Source organism: Anneissia japonica, unplaced genomic scaffold (assembly GCF_011630105.1).
Source record: "Anneissia japonica isolate Jap-2015-1 unplaced genomic scaffold, ASM1163010v1 scaffold1881_len754168_cov175, whole genome shotgun sequence".
Lineage (NCBI taxonomy): Eukaryota > Metazoa > Echinodermata > Crinoidea > Comatulida > Comatulidae > Anneissia > Anneissia japonica.
The window spans coordinates 612,086-632,417 of NW_022757845.1; the positions used below are offsets into that span (position 1 = coordinate 612,086).

General features: G+C 34.3%; 1 protein-coding gene across 1 annotated transcript; it reads right to left on the bottom strand.

Annotated features, from left to right (window-relative positions):
• Positions 1-1,370: 1,370 nt before the first annotated feature.
• On the bottom strand, positions 1,371-18,714 carry LOC117124886 (alpha-N-acetyl-neuraminyl-2,3-beta-galactosyl-1,3-N-acetyl-galactosaminide alpha-2,6-sialyltransferase-like; the record flags this gene model as incomplete). Its single annotated transcript, XM_033271214.1, is given in 4 exon segments — positions 1,371-4,280; positions 10,635-10,742; positions 12,613-13,037; positions 18,328-18,714. Coding segments are annotated over 4 exon segments (1,242 nt in total), but the record flags the coding sequence as incomplete, so codon positions are not given.
• Between the last annotated feature and the right edge of the window lie 1,618 nt (positions 18,715-20,332).

The following is a 20,332-nucleotide window of genomic DNA, read 5'->3' on the forward strand; positions in this document are numbered from 1 at the left end:
TAGAAGTGTTAAAACTGACACCCACATCTCAATTATGACGTCAAGAAATTTATCAAACTATTTAAGCGACCCGCTCTACATCAATGCGAGGTAGGACTTTTAACACGTGGTGATCACTTATTAATTATTTCAACGTTCGACAACACAGATTAATATTGAAAGCAGTGTCATTTGAAACACTAATTTGCAAACAACATAAAATCCCAAATAATTGTGTATTATGATGATGGAACAAGGGCAGTTTACTGTTTGGGCTCATGCCTATTCCTCGCTCCTGGCAAGATTGTACTCTTACTTTGCCAAATAAATAAATATTATTAATTAAAGAAGTATAAATTAACATCTCATGCAAAATAGTTAAAGATTGTTAGTTGTTATTCTGTTATATTTCAACAAACAGTTAAACAAGTTGAACAAGACACTGACTACCGAAAACAAATCATGAAATGAGAAAAGTTGACAGCAATTATGGCAATCCTCTCCAAAATTAGCCTATGCGTAGCAGATGATGTCCATTTTTCCCCGTTACGATTACACTTATGTCTGAACTTGACATTTGACTAACAAAGGGAGATCATGACGGTAGTTATGCCAAGCCTACAGGAGATGCTGAAGCGTTACAAATGATGCCATCCATCACCTTCTTTTACAGTTGTACATAGTTTAACTTAACATGACTACCAAAAGCAAATCATGGAAATAGTTATGCCAAGCCTAAAAGAGGTGCTGAAGCGTTACAAATGAGCCGTCTATCACCTTCTGAATTATGGTTGCACATACCGTAAAACCTTGAATTAAGGCCCTGGGTTTTTTTTTTATGCCAACTTCGGATGGGCTTCTTTTCGAGGCTACTATTGCAAAGTAACGAGAGGGGGCTTCTTTTAAAAACAAATGCTTTTAATTTTGGTAATTTGTACTATAAAACTTCAATCTGTATCATGTTGTGTATTAACTGGCATTAAATCACCTATACTACTGTAAAAACCAAGCATGTTTTTAATTTCTTTTGTTTCTTGAAATTCATGTATAGTGTATGTATTGTACTCTATCTCAAAAAGAAGCCTATGGTATAGGCTTCTTTTCGAGGCTATATTGCAAACTGAAGAGGGGGGGCTTCAATTTGAGGATTTACGGTAGTTTTAACTTAACATGGCTACCAAAAGCAAATTATGGGAAAAATTACGCCAAGCCGACAAGCTACAGAATAATAAACGTTCATCATCTTCTGTTACGTTGCACATACACTAAACTGTTAACAAGTGAATAGAAAAAAGGAAAAGCAAAAGGTGTACTTAATAGGAAATCACAGAATGGTGAACTTATTTTAAGCAAGATAACTGAAACAATAAAAAATGTGCCAAACATTCATATACCAATAGCCACACAAAGTTTATCTGTCTAATAACGTAATGCCTACTACGACTAACTTGCAAACAACACGTTATTGATCTTCATATGGTCATGATTACATCACATCATGACCATATATAGGCACATCATGACTATATATGGGCATACAAAAGTTTTTTGTCAAAAGAAAATTTTAGTCTGGTCAGAGCCTGATTTCTAACCACTGGAATGCAAGTCAAAATAGATTTATAAACAAAAAAAAATATTATTAGAGTAATTACAAAATCAGATATTTAAACAATAGTGGTTTATTGCTGATTTATTTTATTTTGTTTTTAGTGGAAGTATTTTGAATTGCAATAGAAGACCATGCCTTATATAAAAACCTTTTTAATATAATATTTGTCTCCCATCAATGGAAAAAATTTACCATCAATATGTAAAATGTCAATCAATGGTAAAACTTGACATAAAAATGTTCTGGTTTCTCAATAATTTACAGTAAATGAAATTATATCATTAAAACATTTTTCATGCTGGATGGATAGAAAAATAATACAGGAACAAAAGTATTTGGCGTTAAGAATCAGAAAACTATATGCTAATATCATAATACTGTACTGTGAATAAAATCACTCCTAAAATACACCATGAAAATATCATATGGTATGGTATGGTATGGAATCCATCCATTTTAATGGTAACTTTTATCCTCATGTTTGGATGACAATCAATGGTGTATTTATGTCCCCACCGCGCTCCCCCCACCCCCACCAAAAAAATGAAGTTTGGACTCCCCCAATTGGGGACCTTCGCATTGAAAATGATAGAGCCAAAAAAAAAACCTCAAATAGTTAAATATCATGTCTTTTCACCAAATTTTGCGAGTTCCCCTCACTTAATCATTAAGTCCCCTATTTCACTTTAAGTCCCCTATTTCACTTTAAGTCCCCTATTTAACCCTCAGGACTCCCCACCCCCCACTTTTCAAGATTCCTAGATACACCACTGATGTCAATGCTAAATAGCTTCCAAAAAGTTAAAGGTACAACCTGAAAATGATTATATTACTTTCACTTATGAATCAAAATAGTTTCATCACTGAGCTGTGATTATTCCTTCATCCTCCCACCGCTTCCCTCCCTGCAACACTTATATTAATCTCATCCCCTGGCCTACATCAGATTACTATTATTGCAGGGTATTTTTCAAGATTTTCCAGTTGTTTATACTTATTATCACAAAATGAATTGAAATTGACGGTCATAATGTAATTAAATAAACAATGTAATAAAACAAGCATAAATCAAACAAAAGAAAATGTTGTTTCGCTTTCCGCCGCTGTTAATGGCAATGGGTTAGCTGGTGACAGAGTATGGTAACAGTAATGTTTCAATAAATTATAACACTAGCTTATGAAGTTCGTACGCGACCTTAAGAGCCTAGCTCACGGCACACATCTTTGATTTTTTTAAATATCATCATTGCCAGCTAACACAGAAGAACACAGTATTAGTCAAGGATTGTTGTGACATCACACACAGTGAGTCTGCTGTAGATTTGCCTACTTTTGTTCAGATTGTGCCAGAGAAAAAAATATTCCACCTTATTAAAACGCTTCTTAAATCATTTCATATGCCACCATTTAAATATCTGTATCGCTACCGACAATATTATATCAAAGTTATATGTGATGCATAAAATTATCACACATGGATTGCCACCTGGTATAATAATTTTTTAAAAACAAATACAAAAATGGCCACATGAAATATATTCAAATTCATATATTTCACAAATACCCACCAGTCTTACACGTTCGAAGTTATACTCAACACAATTGGCCACCTGTTTTGTGCTTCAATTCAAAATATAATCACCTGTAAGCAATGCCATAGCCAGGATTTCCAAACAGTGCGGGACAATATCAGGGTCGACCCACTTTACGCGCAACTTCAAACAATGTGGACACATTTTATGCAAAAATATAAAAAATCTGGACCATTTTCTTAAATTTTACCCATTTTAAGATAAATATGAGGAATCTGAAACCATTTTTCAAAAAGTAGACACATTTTATGCATAAAATTACATAATTTGGAGCCACTTTTTAAAATGTGGACCCATTAGAAAAATTGTGTGGGACTGTACCAACTGTCTCAATAGTTGGCTACGCATTGCCTGTAAGAATCACAAATGATCCCCTGGTTGTTCAAACTTGCACCTTACACAACTAGGCACCTGTTTTACAGTCAACTATACAGACAAGAATGAGCACCAGTAATATATTCAAATTCATGTGGTTCGCAAACGACCACTTGCAGATTATTCAAATTTATAAACTTGACAGTTTGCCACATGTTTCCTTACAGTACAGCGATCCTTGGCAAACAAGGACAATATAAATTACTGATGCAACATTGTCATATGCATGATTTCATGTGGTATAATGTTTCACATATGTCTGCTGCCAATTAAACCCGTACAAGTGGAATTCATTAACATACATGTGTACAAACACATTACACAACACACAGACTTTACCTTTCTCAGCCTAATATTACAAAAACGATATAAATAGTTTAAAAATATAAGGAAGAAATTTGCATCAATGAACAACGGTGTAGAAAAGACCGGCAAAATGGAAGTACAGCTTCAAACGCGGGTAACGTGAAAATAAACGATTACCAGCAATACGATAACGTTCTAAAAAGGGCGTAGCTAGACTTCCATTGAAATACGATTTTGGTGTCCATTGAGGATGGTGAAAAGTGATGTTATGTGGCTTGGACCACCGGCCAAACACTGCTTTTTCTGTGATGAATAGATGACCACTTGTAAGACGGATCTCGCTGCGGCGGTAGTAATTACACTCGGTTCGGAAGTTAAGATCGTAGTAATGATACGGAATTTTTTCATTTGGATGTTTACTGAAAGAAAAAGCAAAGTAAAAATGAAATAATTGGAACTTATTTGTTAAATTTAATATTGTTTTGCTATTGCCATCTTTATTGTTGTAATTATAGTACATTATTGTATATAATCAGTGGCGGATCCAGGAATTCTAAATAGAAAGGGGCCCGAAAAGAGCTAGACCACCTAAGCTCAGTGGCGTATCTAGAAGTCTTGAAATGGCGATGCTGATTGGGGTGCGAAAGTGAAATGGGGTGCTCGATGATCAGTTGAGGAGCGCTAATTCACAAAATTTTAGGTGAATTTTAACTACTTGACCGTGATTTTGGCGTGAGTAATTTTGGAGGGGTGTGCGCCCCCACTCGCCCCCTAGATACACCACTGCCTAAGCTCCACTATGGTTGGGAATGCGGTAAGAAGATTTATGATTATGGCACCTCTGTATAAAACAATATGGCTGGAAATAGCACTCTCAGACCTAAACTTCATTATAATTTTCCTTTTTTCTCCATTCTTTATAATTTAAAAAAAAAGGGTTGAAGAGTAAGACCGGCTCCGCCACTGGTGAATGATTCTTCACTCTTTGTAATAAAATAAATGTGTGTATATATATCTCGGTATCTTTATTAAAAATTTTTTATAAAAATAAAGTCAAATTGGCAAAATAGAGTTCCTTAGCAGCTCAAAGCTGAATTGGGGACACACTTCACAAACAGCCAAAGAGAAACATCAATTCAAAAAATACAAACCCTAGTCAAATACAAAAATATAATTACTGTACCTAATAAACTAGCAGGTTTGCTAGGAGGACAGTATACGAATCAATGAAAAAAATTATTGATTACTGTGTTAAAAATTCCAATTATATTTTTTTTGATTATTAGATAGATTCAAGTAAGCCTGTTAGATATGGAAGGGGACCTTTTTAAAATCGTAATTGTAAAGAGCATGGTACTATAGGTGAAGTATTCTATTTTAGTATAAATATATACAGTATTATCATTATTGGGTCCACGCTAGGCGGTTGTTATTGTTCTTGTTGTTACCAGAACTTTAAAAGCATCCAGCGTCGCCAGTTTTGAACGGACGTGCAGGAAATTTTGTACACATAAACTAGAGGTAATTTCCAACAAACGTTCATGGCCCTTTTTTTAAGTTTGACCCCACGGTACCCCCTACACTTACAGTACAAAACAAAACAGCAGTTTCAGCAAGGACTGTACATTACTGCCATTACCACTAATAAGACACATCGCATGGATGGCGTAGTCAGTTAACGATGTGTTCTAAGGGAATAAGGAAACTAAAAGCTGTGAGTTCAAATTATAGGCTTAGCCAGCGAGTCGTCCGGCCATCTTTTGGATGGCCTACAATTACTTAGGACAGCCAATTTTACCATGGCGGCTTGGACAGCTTGCCCTATTACAGTGGCTCGGCTTAGCATAATTAGGCCTGGTCTACCTACAGCAAATTCTTTATATTCTTCAAAACTATTGAATGTTAAATTAAACGAAAGCTAAATCATATTTACGTTTGATAAAAACATTTATTGATTAAATGTATGTTGTATTCGTACCAATATTCAGTGGGGATTCCCAAAGATGAGCGTGGCTCTGAGTAGGCGTTGCCTGCCCATCAACTCATTGCCATGCCCACTGGCTTGCATTTTGGACGGCCTACTGTATATTGTTTTTACTGGCTAAACCCCTGGTTCAAATCGCGTCTTGGTATTAAATTTTAATTTTAATTTTTTTTTTTCAATTTCAAGACATTTTATTTATTTATTTTATCTTTTATTTTTTTTTATGAACCTTTGCCAAAAATCCAATATAATAACTTGCGCTACTGTGTACTGTATTTATTAAGCATTTAGGTTCCTACATGATTTTTAAGCATAATTTTAATAGTTTCAACAAAAAGCATAAACGAAGCGTTAAATGCAGAATATAGAGGTAACCTCAGTTTAACATGCGGACCGGTCAGTGGTCACTCGTGTACTTTACACCATGTTGCATTGCTCACTATATCTTACTTATGTTACATCTGTCTTAACTACAGATGAGTGAAACTAACCATTCATTCTGCACCTAAAAATGACAGAAAATACATACATACATGTACAATCGTCACTGAATAATTTTCATTCGCATTTTTACCTCACCAATACCACATGGCTTCAGCTATTGGCAATTTTTTTTGACATACTAATCAAAAGATTTACTGTCTAAATCACAACTGATGTCACAGAAATTGAAATACATCATTCTAAATTTAGACGTGTTGGCGAAAGCTGGGGAATATAATAATATTGGCCAAATGAAAAATTCATCATGTCCATTAATTATAAATTATTAGTAATGTGATATTACAACAGAACGTGTAATACAAAGAAAGTGTGAACAAGTGTTATACTATAATTTTAAAGAAACATTTATTTATTTTTCAAATGGATGAAGCCCCATGTATTTTCTTTTACAGCATGACCACTAAGCCATCAGAGCAAACCATGGTTTTTAAGGAAGACAGACTGTCATTTGGTATAAAACTCCATTCTTTTTTTATACTTACAGTAAGTGCATTCTGCAGAAAATATTTTATACAGCTTATGCACTATAAAAAAATTAATTTATCACCATATTTGAGCTGGGAAATTTTTATTTTTAATTTTTTTAAATTTTTTTTTAGCTAAAGCCAAATATCACCGTTGGGTTACTTGCTGGTGCATGATATTCAATGTAAAACATGATTGAGAAAATACAAAAAGAATATCTACTATTTACTACACATTTTCAAAAAATATCTAGTATAAACTATAATTGCCATGTCGATTTTTAATATAATCAAATGTGTCACTCACTACATGGTGATACACATCAAGTTTAGAAACAATATGATAAAATAATTTTTAATCACTTCACACAATTGTATAGCCCATGCTAGGAGATTCATTACAGTATTGTATTCTTTGAAAAACATGAATACAATACTGTATTGTATTGTATTCATGTTTTTCAAAGAATACAATACTGTAATGTATTGTATTCTTTGAAAAACATGAATACAATACAATACAGTATTGTATTTATTCTTTGAAAAACATGAATTTCTACAGGATTGTATTTTTGACCTGTAAAAATCAAAATGATCACGAGTGAATTTGCAGAAAGTTATATAATAATGATAATGGGGCAATAGTTAAGCTTGTTTTACGAAAGTAATTTTCAATTACAATTCAATTTTTATTGCGGTGCGCGATGTATTCGCGGTGACGAAAAAATTAGGAATTGTTTTTTACACACGAACCTAAAAAAAATCAAGCCAAGCGTCCAATAATAGAAAAATTAGTCGACGCTGGGGAATAGGCAAATAACATTGGAAGTTACAGTACAGTGATGACGTCACTATTGACATATAAAAAGTACTATTCCCCTCAAAAAGTACCATTTCTCTCAAAAATAGTATGTTTTTAACCTTTCGCGATGTGCAAACTCTAGACCCACTACATCGCGCTGCTGAGGGTGGGACTGCGACCTCTACGATGAGATTATTCCTCGACCGCGTCACAGATCAGCGAGTAGACGATAAACAAATGGAGGCTGCTTGTTTTGAGATGAAGGAGGACTAGCCTAGGCCTAGCATTACGTCTTAGTGAAGCCGATAGCAAAATCACCAAAAGACAAATTAAATATGTCTTATTAACATTCGACAAATATATTGCAAGACGATGGGTGCTGTTGAAATTGAGTAAATAAGCAAAGAAGAGCTAGACACACTCTGTGAATGCCTAGGCCTAGCTAGCCTAGTCGAGTAGTAGTAGGCCTAGTATGCCTTAATATAACAGGCTAGGAAGTAAGTACTTTTTTAGGCCTTGTAGAATCTATGTATGAGGTATATAAAACAAATATTGACTGCTCTATATTCGGGGAACAGTAAAATCTATTGCCGTTCGGTGATGTGCAGACCGTAGCCTATCTTCCCTTGGGCCACGTGGGAAGGTAGGCTACGGTCTCCACATCACCTTGGGACATTCACCATTCCCCTCATGAGCAGTCAATACTTGTATAATATATACTGCTACTAAATCAAATAATAATAAAGCATGAAAATAAAGGATAAATTAAAATAGCATAATTTGTATCTTATTTTTAAATGTATCTTTAAAATTTTCCTCACAATCAAAGGATAATTGAGCATACAAAGTCTGCATTTAAAATCAAGTAAGATGTATTTTATTAGTATTACTGTAGAATTAAAAACTGAAGTTTGTATTAAAATATCAAAATTGAATTCTATTGAAACTCGTGTTCAAGTAGATTGTATATTTATTACAACTGGACATTTTAGATTTAAGTTTTTTAATATTTCAAAATTAAATGCATACAGCACTTCTCTTTAATGCTACTGTTTTCTGATTCAAGATTTGAATTATTTCAGAACAATGCGGAAAGTACTGTAAACTGCTTTTAGTTTCATTTAGATGAAAGTTTGAAAGTTTTAAGACAGAAAATAGATTTTGAAAGAAGACAAATATTAGAATTGTCCTTTGTTGGATAGGAACAATATAGACATTATTTGTATAAACTTTTAACTAAGATTATATGATAGAAATTATTGTACATTAGATATTTTTTAGTCAAATAGTACTTTAACAAAGTAATAAATTTGTAAATAGTTACTATAATAATAAATAATAATAATAATCGCGGCGCCGTTTTCCACCTGCATAGTGTACACGTAACCTTTTTTTCTGCATTAGAATAATTAATTTATCTTATTTTAATTATTTATTTATTTCCTATTACATACCTGTGGAGGCTGATTGGGAGAGGGAAGCACAATGGACAATTGAAGATGAGGAATGGAGATGGCATTACCTCAGTGAATGCAACGAATTTCAAATACTTTAAATTGATTATTTTTGCTCGAAAAAATTCCAGCTGGGGTGCATGGGGTTCAAACTTTATCTGACGCATATGTCCCAACTTACCCCCATCCCACCCCCACCCTTAATCTACACAACTGGTGGTGACTAGACATTTTGAAATACTTAGGCTTAGGCTTAGTTCAGACTAGTTGGATAAACCCGGCTCAACTTACCGGTTTTATCCACCTGCCAGTCTGAACTAGCTGGCTTATCTCAAGCCAGGCTGTGTTCCTATATTAACTAGGAGGGGCATGCCACCTTGTTTAACTTTTCTAAGCCGGGCTTTAATCGTTGCGGAGGGTCTTGCATTGACTTCAGGTAACAAAATGACCAATCAGCATTCAATTACTTACGCTGTGAGCAAGCGTTCCGCATATTTCATTTTCTCCGGTGTAAATTGTATAAATTCCACTTTCTGGTACTTCCTTGCAAAATCAAGTCCGATTTCATATTCTTCTAATGACTTGTCGATCTCTGTTAAATATGACCAATGCACAAACAATTTTTCTGTTTTTGTACTGCTATTATCAAAAAATTCCTTCTGTTTCTCAATTTTGTTTTTGAACACTTTTTTTAGATTCATATGACCAATTACCCTGGCAGTAGTCCTATACCCAACGTCATTTTCGTAACCTAATGTGGGTGCATCATTCATGCGGAAAACGCACTCATTGCTATCAATTTCCTCGCCAGCTCCTCGATTCAACAACTGTCCTGAGCTGGATACGATGGCGCATGTTTTACAATGAAATTTCACCGTCTGAAATAAGAATATAAATCAATAAATAAGTATTTATTTATTTATTATGAAACCAAATCCATAAGTCAATACCTGTCTCTTATACACATCTAGATGTGCAGCGGAGTACAGCACAGATACTTTATTCAATTCATACCATGGGGTTTGCCTACTGTACTGTGGTGGATTAAGGAATTCAAAATAGAGGCCCCAGGGAGGGAATTTCACAGAGGGTCCACCCCCCACCCCCCCAGGAAAGAAAATTTATAGATGGCGGTAAATGACACTCTCAGATTTAAATTTGATAATTTTTTTTCACATTTTTAAAAATAATTTTGAAATATTTAGAGGGTGTGAAAGGCTGTCTCGGGGGATCCAACCTTCTTAAATACACTAAGGATTGGTACACAAAATTGTCAGTGTGAAAGCCAATTCATTTACAAATTTACTGTAGCAAGGATCTGTGCTACCATAACTCAGCTTGTATACTCACTCTATGCGATTTACTTCTACTGGATTTATATAACAGTACAAGTCTGTATTTTTAATAATAAATTTTGAATCAAATTCTGATTTTATCAAAAAATAATTCGATATTTTGATTTTTTTTTATTCCATAGAAATTTATACTAGTCACCCGTGTATGTCAATTTCTAGAAACATGGCACAGTATAATAATACTAAATTATATTTATATTAAATACTTACCGACAATACGTATCATCTACCATTCCATAGACATTTATACTATCACACGCATCAATGGCTAGAAGCATGGTATACCAACCCGTTGATAACCACGTCCTTGCTTGTGTTCTGAGGAAGGATAATTCAATAAATTTTAAAATGTTATTGTCTAATCAAAAGGGGTTAGGCTCTGATATAAACTTCAAGATAGAGTGACCCTATCCAAGCAATGCTACCCTGGATTCCTATCCCTAAATTTTGTCTTAATCAGTGAAAGCGCTTAAAAATAAATTGATTTTGGCACCAATTGCATTCCATATTACTTATCTGCATGGCATTTCATACTATTCATTTTCATGGTTTCATCCAAAATTCAACCATTATAACAAGTTTCTCAAAATAAACAGATGCTGGTGGTGCTCTCCGAAATTATCTAATACTAGTAAAAATCAATAAATTTTACACTTTGACTGACCTCATCTCCATCCAACTACAGTAAAATATTCTCATTAAAAACTCCTGTTTTTATTAAGCCAATTCGTAGTTTTAACTGCGCATGCCCGTATCCGAGGTCAATCAATATAAACCTATGTCGTCTGCATGTTTGTTTATGTACATTAACCTTAACCTGGGCATGCGCAGTTCAAACTACAAATTGGCTGATTTGCCTATCTTTGTTTGCATTAATTTTGACCGAGACGAATAGTAACTTTGCAATGGAGATGTATTCATGCCGAATGATCTAATAAAATATAAAAATATGAATTACGTACTGTACTAGTCTCACTTTATTTGGAGGTATATTTTATCAGTTATCAGTTGAGCTACTGGTTTTTTTCGGTACAGTAACTTTACTTTGTTCAAATCGTACCACTTTTCATGCGTGGACTATAAGATAATAATTCTTCATTGGTTTTTATTTAATTAGAAACTGGAAATTTGGGCTGGGCCTCTGAGATACTGCACCATCAGCAGTGTAACGCCACCCGACTTATCTACGACAAATAACGGACACAGACGGAGACGAACATTGTTCTTAACACGCCTCAATATGAGAGGTTATGTGAGGAGCCAAGTGATCAGATTCCAATTCAAACCAGACCCTGGCCAGGTTTAAACTGGGGTCTTAAGCCCAAGAAGCAGGAACAATACCTCTTAGCCAACTGCTCAGATGGCAAGATGCGAACATGCGTGAAATGTACTGTGATGAATGCGGTAATAATATACGCTTAATACGAAGAGCACAAAGACATAACCGAGCCAACATTGGACTAGTCTGCTTGAAAAAAAAGATAACATCCTGGTTGTTCTTCTGGGTAAATGTTCGCTTGGTTAAACACCAACCACCAAGGATTGCCCACAAAAGTCTAGAAGAAGACTTATTTCCAGTGGGGTCCTTCTGGTGGTGGTGATTGGGCAGTACTCCTGGAGACAATCCCCAACTCTTTTCCGGTCATCGCTGCATGTGATTGCGCATGTGCAAACGCTGCAAAGTGTATACTAAGAAGAAACTAATTTGCATACCATGACATAACCACGATGTGTGAATCAATATTTACAGGAAAATAATTTGTTAATAAAACACATGTTTTGATAAATATTGTTCATGGTAGGATGCTTAAATACCATACAAAATTTAGGAATATTGTAGGAGCGAGTTCTCAATGTGTTTTTCCTCTCTTTGTCATAATTAACTGTTAACTGTACCTGGGATGACCAGCTAAGTCTCAAAGCAGCTGAGGTAGGCAGGCTTATGGTACCTAGGCTTAGCTACTGAGGCCAGACAGTTGCTGTAGGCCTACTGCATCTAGCCATGACATAGAACTCATGATACGATATTTTCATCTATAAACCTATTATTTAAATAAAATCAAATCTCCTTATCATTTCTATACATGTTAGTACATTTTAGGCGTATTTAAAAAAAGCAAAATACAGTACGTACTAAATTTTATTGCATCCTTTGTATAATTTTACAAACCTTTGAAATATATCTTACCTTGTTAACCCTGTTTCATAGCGAAATATTTTTTCCGCATATTTCATTTTTTCCGGTGTAAATTGTATAAATTCCACTTTCTGGTACTTCCTTGCAAAATCAAGTCCGATTTCATATTCTTCTAATGACTTGTCGATCTCTGTTAAATATGACCAATGCACAAACAATTTTTCTGTTTTTGTACTGCTATTATCAAAAAATTCCTTCTGTTTCTCAATTTGGTTTTTGAACACTTTTTTTAGATTCATATGACCAATTACCCTGGCAGTAGTCCTATACCCAACGTCATTTTCGTAACCTAATGTGGGTGCATCATTCATGCGGAAAACGCACTCATTGCTATCAATTTCCTCGCCAGCTCCTCGATTCAACAACTGTCCTGAGCTGGATACGATGGCGCATGTTTTACAATGAAATTTCACCGTCTGAAATAAGAATATAAATCAATAAATAAGTATTTATTTATTTATTATGAAACCAAATCCATAAGTCAATACACACACACGAAAACAATGTATAGCAGAACTTCGATTTTATGTACTTTACGGGACCGGAGGGCGTAAAATCAAGGTTGGTTAAATTTGTGGTGACCTTTGACCTAATACTTACACAACACACAATAAACGTATGTTATGAACGAATGATGTTACCTGGCCTACAACTATGTCTACAACTTACAATGGTACAACTGACAGTAGGCCTAGGCCTACGAATAAAACCAGTGTTTTCATTCATCACTTTTTTACGATGTCATAATACTGTAAAACTATGTGCAGGCTGGTTGCCCCCCCCCCAGACATTTGACCTCTGACCAGCCTACAGTAGATCTTTTTAGTGTATCAATTCATCATTTTATATCTTTTATTTAACTAAAGAACATAAAAATATTGTAAAGGCTACAAATGGTATAATTTGGGAATTCCCCTTCATGGCTATTCTATAACCAGAGCTGAAGTGTTTGTATAATAATGCTATACTTATATACAGTAGCGTATATTGCACATTGCCCCTATGCGCTTTACAGAGAATTGATATCTGGCCAACTGAGAAAAAGCAAGTAACAATAAAATAATAACAATAAAATAAAATAAAAATAATCAGAATAACAATAATATGGGTATGGGTGTGCTGAGACAAACTAAAACCATGCGCACTGCACTGGACAAGCAAACCAATTAGCATTCATGTACAAAATTATGCCTACCCAGCTTACTAAACTTCATGGTAGAAAAATTCGATCAGACAAGTTTTCACACAAAAAAGGTAAAGTAGGAAAGAAATTATTTCGTGCACCAACGGTAGTTGTTCATCTCACTCAGTCCACATGGTTTTAGATTAAAACAGCACGTTAATTAGACCATCAGCATTGCTGTTGAATGCAAATACTTTACATGGTTTGTTTATTGTTACAGTATTGAAACAATAGACAGAAACTAAAAAAATCTATTTTTACATTATGGTGGCCCTGGAAAGGGCATTTGTTTTGAGTATTTTGGGGTTTTTTTTAATGGTAATCGTCCATACGAAGCGTACGTAAGACTGAGGGTTCGTATAACTGAGGTACCAAAACAAGGTTCTACTGTACTGTAAATCCCTTATTTTTGAGTGCCTTATTTTCTTGAAAAAACAATGATCGCAAAAATTAAGGGCATGAGAGTTTGGTCTTCAAAAACAAAGCTATAGATTGATTCCCTCAATAAAGGCTTCATTGAAAAGTTCTTCTTTGCGATCACGTTTTAGGTTAAAAATGTTGTTTCTTATTAAAATGTGTACAATCTGAGGGTAGGAAGTTCATAAAAAAACGACTGGAAATTGTAAAATCACGAAAAACGTAAGGGGCTGCAAAAATAAGGATTTACAGTATTTTTCGGAGAGATTACTTGTATGTATTTGTAAGATTACAAAGATAATATTTTTTTGCTTTCCCATTTTTCTTCAGATATGATTAGGCCCAATAAAATTTAATGGTAGCTTCACGTCCCGTACTATAAATTATTTTTTTGGTGAGGGTATTTACTACCGTATTTGCTATTTACTATCCATACAGTACTAATGCTAAACAGGCTAAGTAAATAGTAAAAATAGTTTTTTATATAATAAGTCAAATGAATCTTTGTAATGTATTTCTGCCATTTATTTTCCCACCTCTTCTTAGCAGTGGCGGCGCCAGCGGGGGGGGGGCTTAAGCCCCCACCGGACAGGTCAAACCCTCCATCGGACAGAGCTCGTCGGGCAATCAGACCATAAAACATATAAAAATAGGCCCACACTAAGCCAACACGTTTGACACAGTCTGAGAGTGCCATTTTCGGCCATCCAGAGGTTGATATTCTTCAAAAAAATCTCATTTGGGAGGGGGAACTCCCTCTCAACTCCTTCCTCCAGCCCGAGCCTACGAGGTCAAGTCCCCCTGTCAGACAACTTAGCCCCCACCCCCCAGAAATTATATCCTAGAGCCGCCACTGCTTCTTAGACTTGACAGCATTCTTTCAGAAAGTCATTATTAGGCCATATAAAAAATATTATTAGTTTATCACCCTATCTGGGCAGGAAAAGTGATGAGGGAGAGAGGCTTTTTTTTCCCATTTTTTTTTTTTTTTTTGCTAAAGCCAAATATAACCCTTCGTTTCTTTGCTGGTGCATTTATATTCAAAGTAAAATATGATTTAGATAATGCAAACAATATCTACTAACTATTTAATAAAATAAATGAAAAAAATAAATAAATAAAATTTGTTTTTAAATTTCAAAAAAAAATTTTTCAAACTTTTTTTTTCCCAGTACCATAGAAGGCATATGCGCAAGGGTGATAAACTAATAATTTTTTTATTGGGCCTTGGAAAAATGAATGTTTTTTTTTTTTAAATAGCAAATAAGTATATTTTTCATAAGGCTCCAAAATTTGATGAGGGCGGGAAACTAGCAATGAATTTTATTAGGCCTTACCACTTTTTTCTGTGGTCATTATTATAGTATCTGGTTACATTGCAGTATGTTACTGTACTGAAATCCAATCCACACTTCCATCTTATTTCTGAACTCATCATTATTATGAAAAGAACATGCCAAACTCCACACAACATAAAATATGTCATTAAATATTTGACAACTAATATTACAACATAAAAACATGCAATTGTAACTAAACTCCCCATAATGAAAAGAATAACATAACTGCCATCACATAAAATATTTCATGATAGAGACCTTGTTTATGCACCTTATAAATTGACATAGAGTAATATTATTATTATGACTATGGTCTTTTTACCGAAAGGTCCACTGATTAATCTCAGATGAGAAAGTATAATACATACTCCAAGTATTGAAATACAAGCCATCGTGTTGGGATTCAATATTTCGACATTAATTATGTCATCATTATGTCATCATGTCATCATCCTTCCTGATGATGACATAATTAATGTCAAAATATTGAATCCCAACACGATGGCATGTATTTCAATACTTGGAGTATGTATTAATATACTTTCTTATGGTCTTTTTACTTATTTGTGGCAAAGACAAGCCAAACCAGTCACTCGTCGCAAAAATCGATTTTGAGTTATTAATACAGTGTTTAATAGAGTGTAAAATAATAGCTATAAAATGGTAAAAAAATTATTCAAATTGGACATTTCCTTATGAAGTTACAAGCGTTTAAACATACAGCTGTTTAAAGGGCAATATATGAGAAATCAGCCTTCAAAGTTTATGATTTCATGCATTTCTCATACAAAAACGACCATTAAATCCTTAAAAAGTGTTGTTTTAACATTAAAAATGGGGAAAATAACAGCCATAGAATGATGTATAGATATGTAAAGGTTAGTTTAGTGCAATAAAATAGATTTTTAAAAATTTGACATTCCAGCATGTTTTGGCCAATTTCTCTGAAACACGATTTGCGACGATTGACTGGTTTGGATTGTCTTTTCCACATTTATTGTGTGAGTGAGATGTTTTTATCAACATTTTATGATTTTTTTGTACTTTTTGCTTATTTCATGGACAATTCACATTAAAGACCGGTGGTAATAATGTGCAGAGCATACAGGTAGATACATTTGTGATATGCGCTATATAAGAATCCATTTATTATTAAACCTATTCTATTCAAGCGCTCACAAAATCAAACTGCTTAAAAATATTCAGATTTAACGCGTTTCACTGCCAGGGACTCAAGTTCAAGTTCACGTAAGACAGAGTTCACTCAGGGCACCAATAGGGAGCTTTCAATTTCTGCGACGACGCGGCACAAGAACGGAATCACTCATGCGTGACCGTCCTACCTGGTGTCCTATGTTCTCTGCATACGTAGATTTGGCCAAATTGCTCGATGAGGTGACCTTAACGTTCTCAGATGCGCAGATGACTTTTAGTGACGTCATTACGTTCTACGTCCTACCGTCGTCGTGCAATCGAAAGCTCTTTATTGATGCAAGTTCACGTCCACACCCGTCTAAACAATACCACTAGTACAGTACTGCACGTTACCTTGCAGGCAGTGGTCAGAATGAGAACTCCCGACCTGGAGGCTCAGGGAAGAACCCTGTACATTTAAATATTGGTTTTGAGTTCACTAAACCTATTTCATAACTATTATTCTGTAATTTTAGTATTTTCATTTAGGGACCACAGTGGAAATAAGTTGCTTTTTCTAATTTTCTGTGTGTTTTATCCTTGAATGTTTTTACTTATAATTACTTCAGAATGAATAAATTTTTAAAAAATAAAAAATAAAAGAAGTAACAATCTAAAAATAAATATCATATGTTTGTTTGTTTCATTACAGTTGATGGGAATGATTTTTTTTTTATTATGGTAGCGCACTTTATATGCCTTGGCATGGGATGAAACTAAAGAAAAACGACTTTCTGTCTTATTCGAATGCCATAACCACTTTATATAGTGCATTGTCCTTTGCAGCACTCATTAAAACAAAGCCACATAAATATGTTAATATTACTTAATCTTGGTGCACAAGTACTCAAACTTAATATATTTGCAACAAAGTTCAAAAGAGTTCAATTTGTTTCTGTTGGGAATAACAACTTTCATTGAAATGTTATAAATAAAAAGATCACTCGCTTGTTTGTATATTGCATGGTTTTATATAAATTAATTGAGTGCTCACTCCACACTATCACATTGTAAGTGGCAAAATACCAATGATGTGCATTATGGTTTTCATGTCATCATCCTGCCTTTAATGACATTAATATTAATAATAATAATAATATTTATTCGGCAAAGTAAAAAGTATATATACAATATTCTTGCCAGGAGTAAGTAATAGGCATAAGCCCAAACAGTAAACTGCTCTTACTCCATCATCAAAAACAAATACAATGACAATACAATATAAATATATACCAAAAAAAAAAAAATTTTTTTAAATAAAAAATTCAAAAAATAACGCCTATTACTAGGATGATTTCAGATTCAAATGTATTTGTCAACAGATACCCTGGGGCTGTGCAAAGTGTTGACACGACATGCCCACATGGGCAAATAAAAAAAATTGTTACAATAATTGGGTGTTAACAGGTTGTAAACCCTTGTCCACACTATCAAATTTTATGTGACAAGTAAATGTGATATGACCATATTTGTGTGTGATATGACATCACCATGCCCATATATGGGTATACCACAAAAAATTGTCTCATATTAATTGCTGCTGTGAACAGACCTTTATAAAAACATACTTACCCAGTTCCCTATTAAAGGCTGGTAGTCACTTTGTGCCAATTGTTTATTATTTCCTTTTAATATATCCCTAGAAAAAGCTTGTTTCCAATCAAACTTAGAATGAGGAGATTCTAATATATGCATTTTTTTGTCACTTGCATCAGTTTTTTGTTCAGAATCAATGCTTTGGTCTTTAGCAAGTAGCAGGTCCTCAGGTTTAAATTTAACTGCATTTTTGTCTGCGCTATCGACTGGTGCAAGAACTGCGAAGTTTGGAGGTAAATCCATCGACTGGATCTCTTTCTGTGATGGTAGTCGATAGACTGTGTCATTGAAATTAACAAGTGACATCAAAATGATGCTGGTTAGGATGTAAAACAAAACCAAAGCAAAAACCCGAAATGGAGTCTGAAATATAAAATGAGAAAAAGCAATTTTATTTCAAATCAGGGGATCATGCATTTAAAAATAGAAGAAATTGGTTTTATTAAAAAAAATCAAAATGGTCATGCAGTAGCTTGAGTCAATAGAGAGCTTTTGTTTATCTCATTCAAGAATCAATTCACAGACAAAATTTCTCTTTTCCAACCAAAACAACAAAGCCAGCCACACGCTTAGTAGAATTTAGTAGTCGCATGTGATCTTGCGCGTTCATTGTCACAACCAACTGTTGGTTACATGACTGAAACCCGAGCCCCCACCAGGGTTCCGCCCCTGGACCACAGGGACCCTGGCGGCCTCCCACCCCCTATCCCACGTTAAACTGGTATAGTCACACGTTTCAAATCTCTCAGGTTGGTAACTATGAGACGACGTCAAGTCGTCTTACGCTCAAAGAGAGCGAAGCAGAGGTGATTCATCGTTCGACTAGCGACAGGAGAGTGCTTCGTACATGTGAATAACCTTTACATGAGCCATATGGCACATGGGGTGAATGGCTTTAACGTCTCATTCGACGGTGAGCTGTTTTATACTCGCATTTGTGGTGATGATGTAATGATGTCACTTTCACAAAGCGGGTTCGAAGAATAGACAGCCCATAAATTGGGAGACGTTACTGTAGTGTATAAAAATGATAATTGATATAAAAAATGTTAATATTTCTCAAAAAAAAAGGGACAATCAGGACTATCACCTTCAATCCAAACCTTTCCCGTTTAGAGCCCTTAAGTCACTTCTCTAAACAGTGGCAAAGTAACAAATTCTTTAAAAAATGGAAAAGGGTTTTTGAATATTTTTGTTGACTCTTTTGGCTATTGAATAATGTTACCAAGTGAAATAATAAAATGATAAGAAGTCATTTCTCGTTAGACGTGTTTTAACTAAACTCAAATCAAGAAACTTTGAAAAGCATAAGAGAGAGCCATTCCCAAACATCTAGAGACACCCAGGGACACCATATTCTTTCACTGTACACATCTTAACTTCCATCTTCTGGATGGCTATGCATTTATCGTTCAATTTTGAATATTTATTCATCGTTTAATGAACTTAGGAAATGCAACGATATTCAGTCACTGGAGGCGATGATTCAATAAAATTTTAAACATCACTTTGCATGAAAAAATGTAGACACTAACCATATCCTGTCAAACTAAATATTCTAATATACAAGATTGACAAATTTTGGTCCCACCAATGAAAATTGCTTTCTTTTTTTACAGCTGCCTGAAAAATCTTTCAACTCCTTAAATATCAAGGGCAGAGATCAAGTTATAGTATGTCAGATTAAAACAACACAATATTTATTCAACACCCCTTTACACCTGCTGGTAAGCAGATATAGAAATATTTTCCTTCAAGTAAGACTAACTCTCTGATCAAAATATTTTATTTATTTTCTTTTAATTTATTCAAGTAATAATATGGTAAAAAGTGCAAAAAGAAGAACAAGTGTGAAATTATTACAGTACAAAAATTCAAGAAAACCAAATATCAATTAGAAATAAATTTAAAATTAAAAAAAATACAAAAATACAAGTTGATTAAACATAAAAAAACATATTCATATATATATATATATATA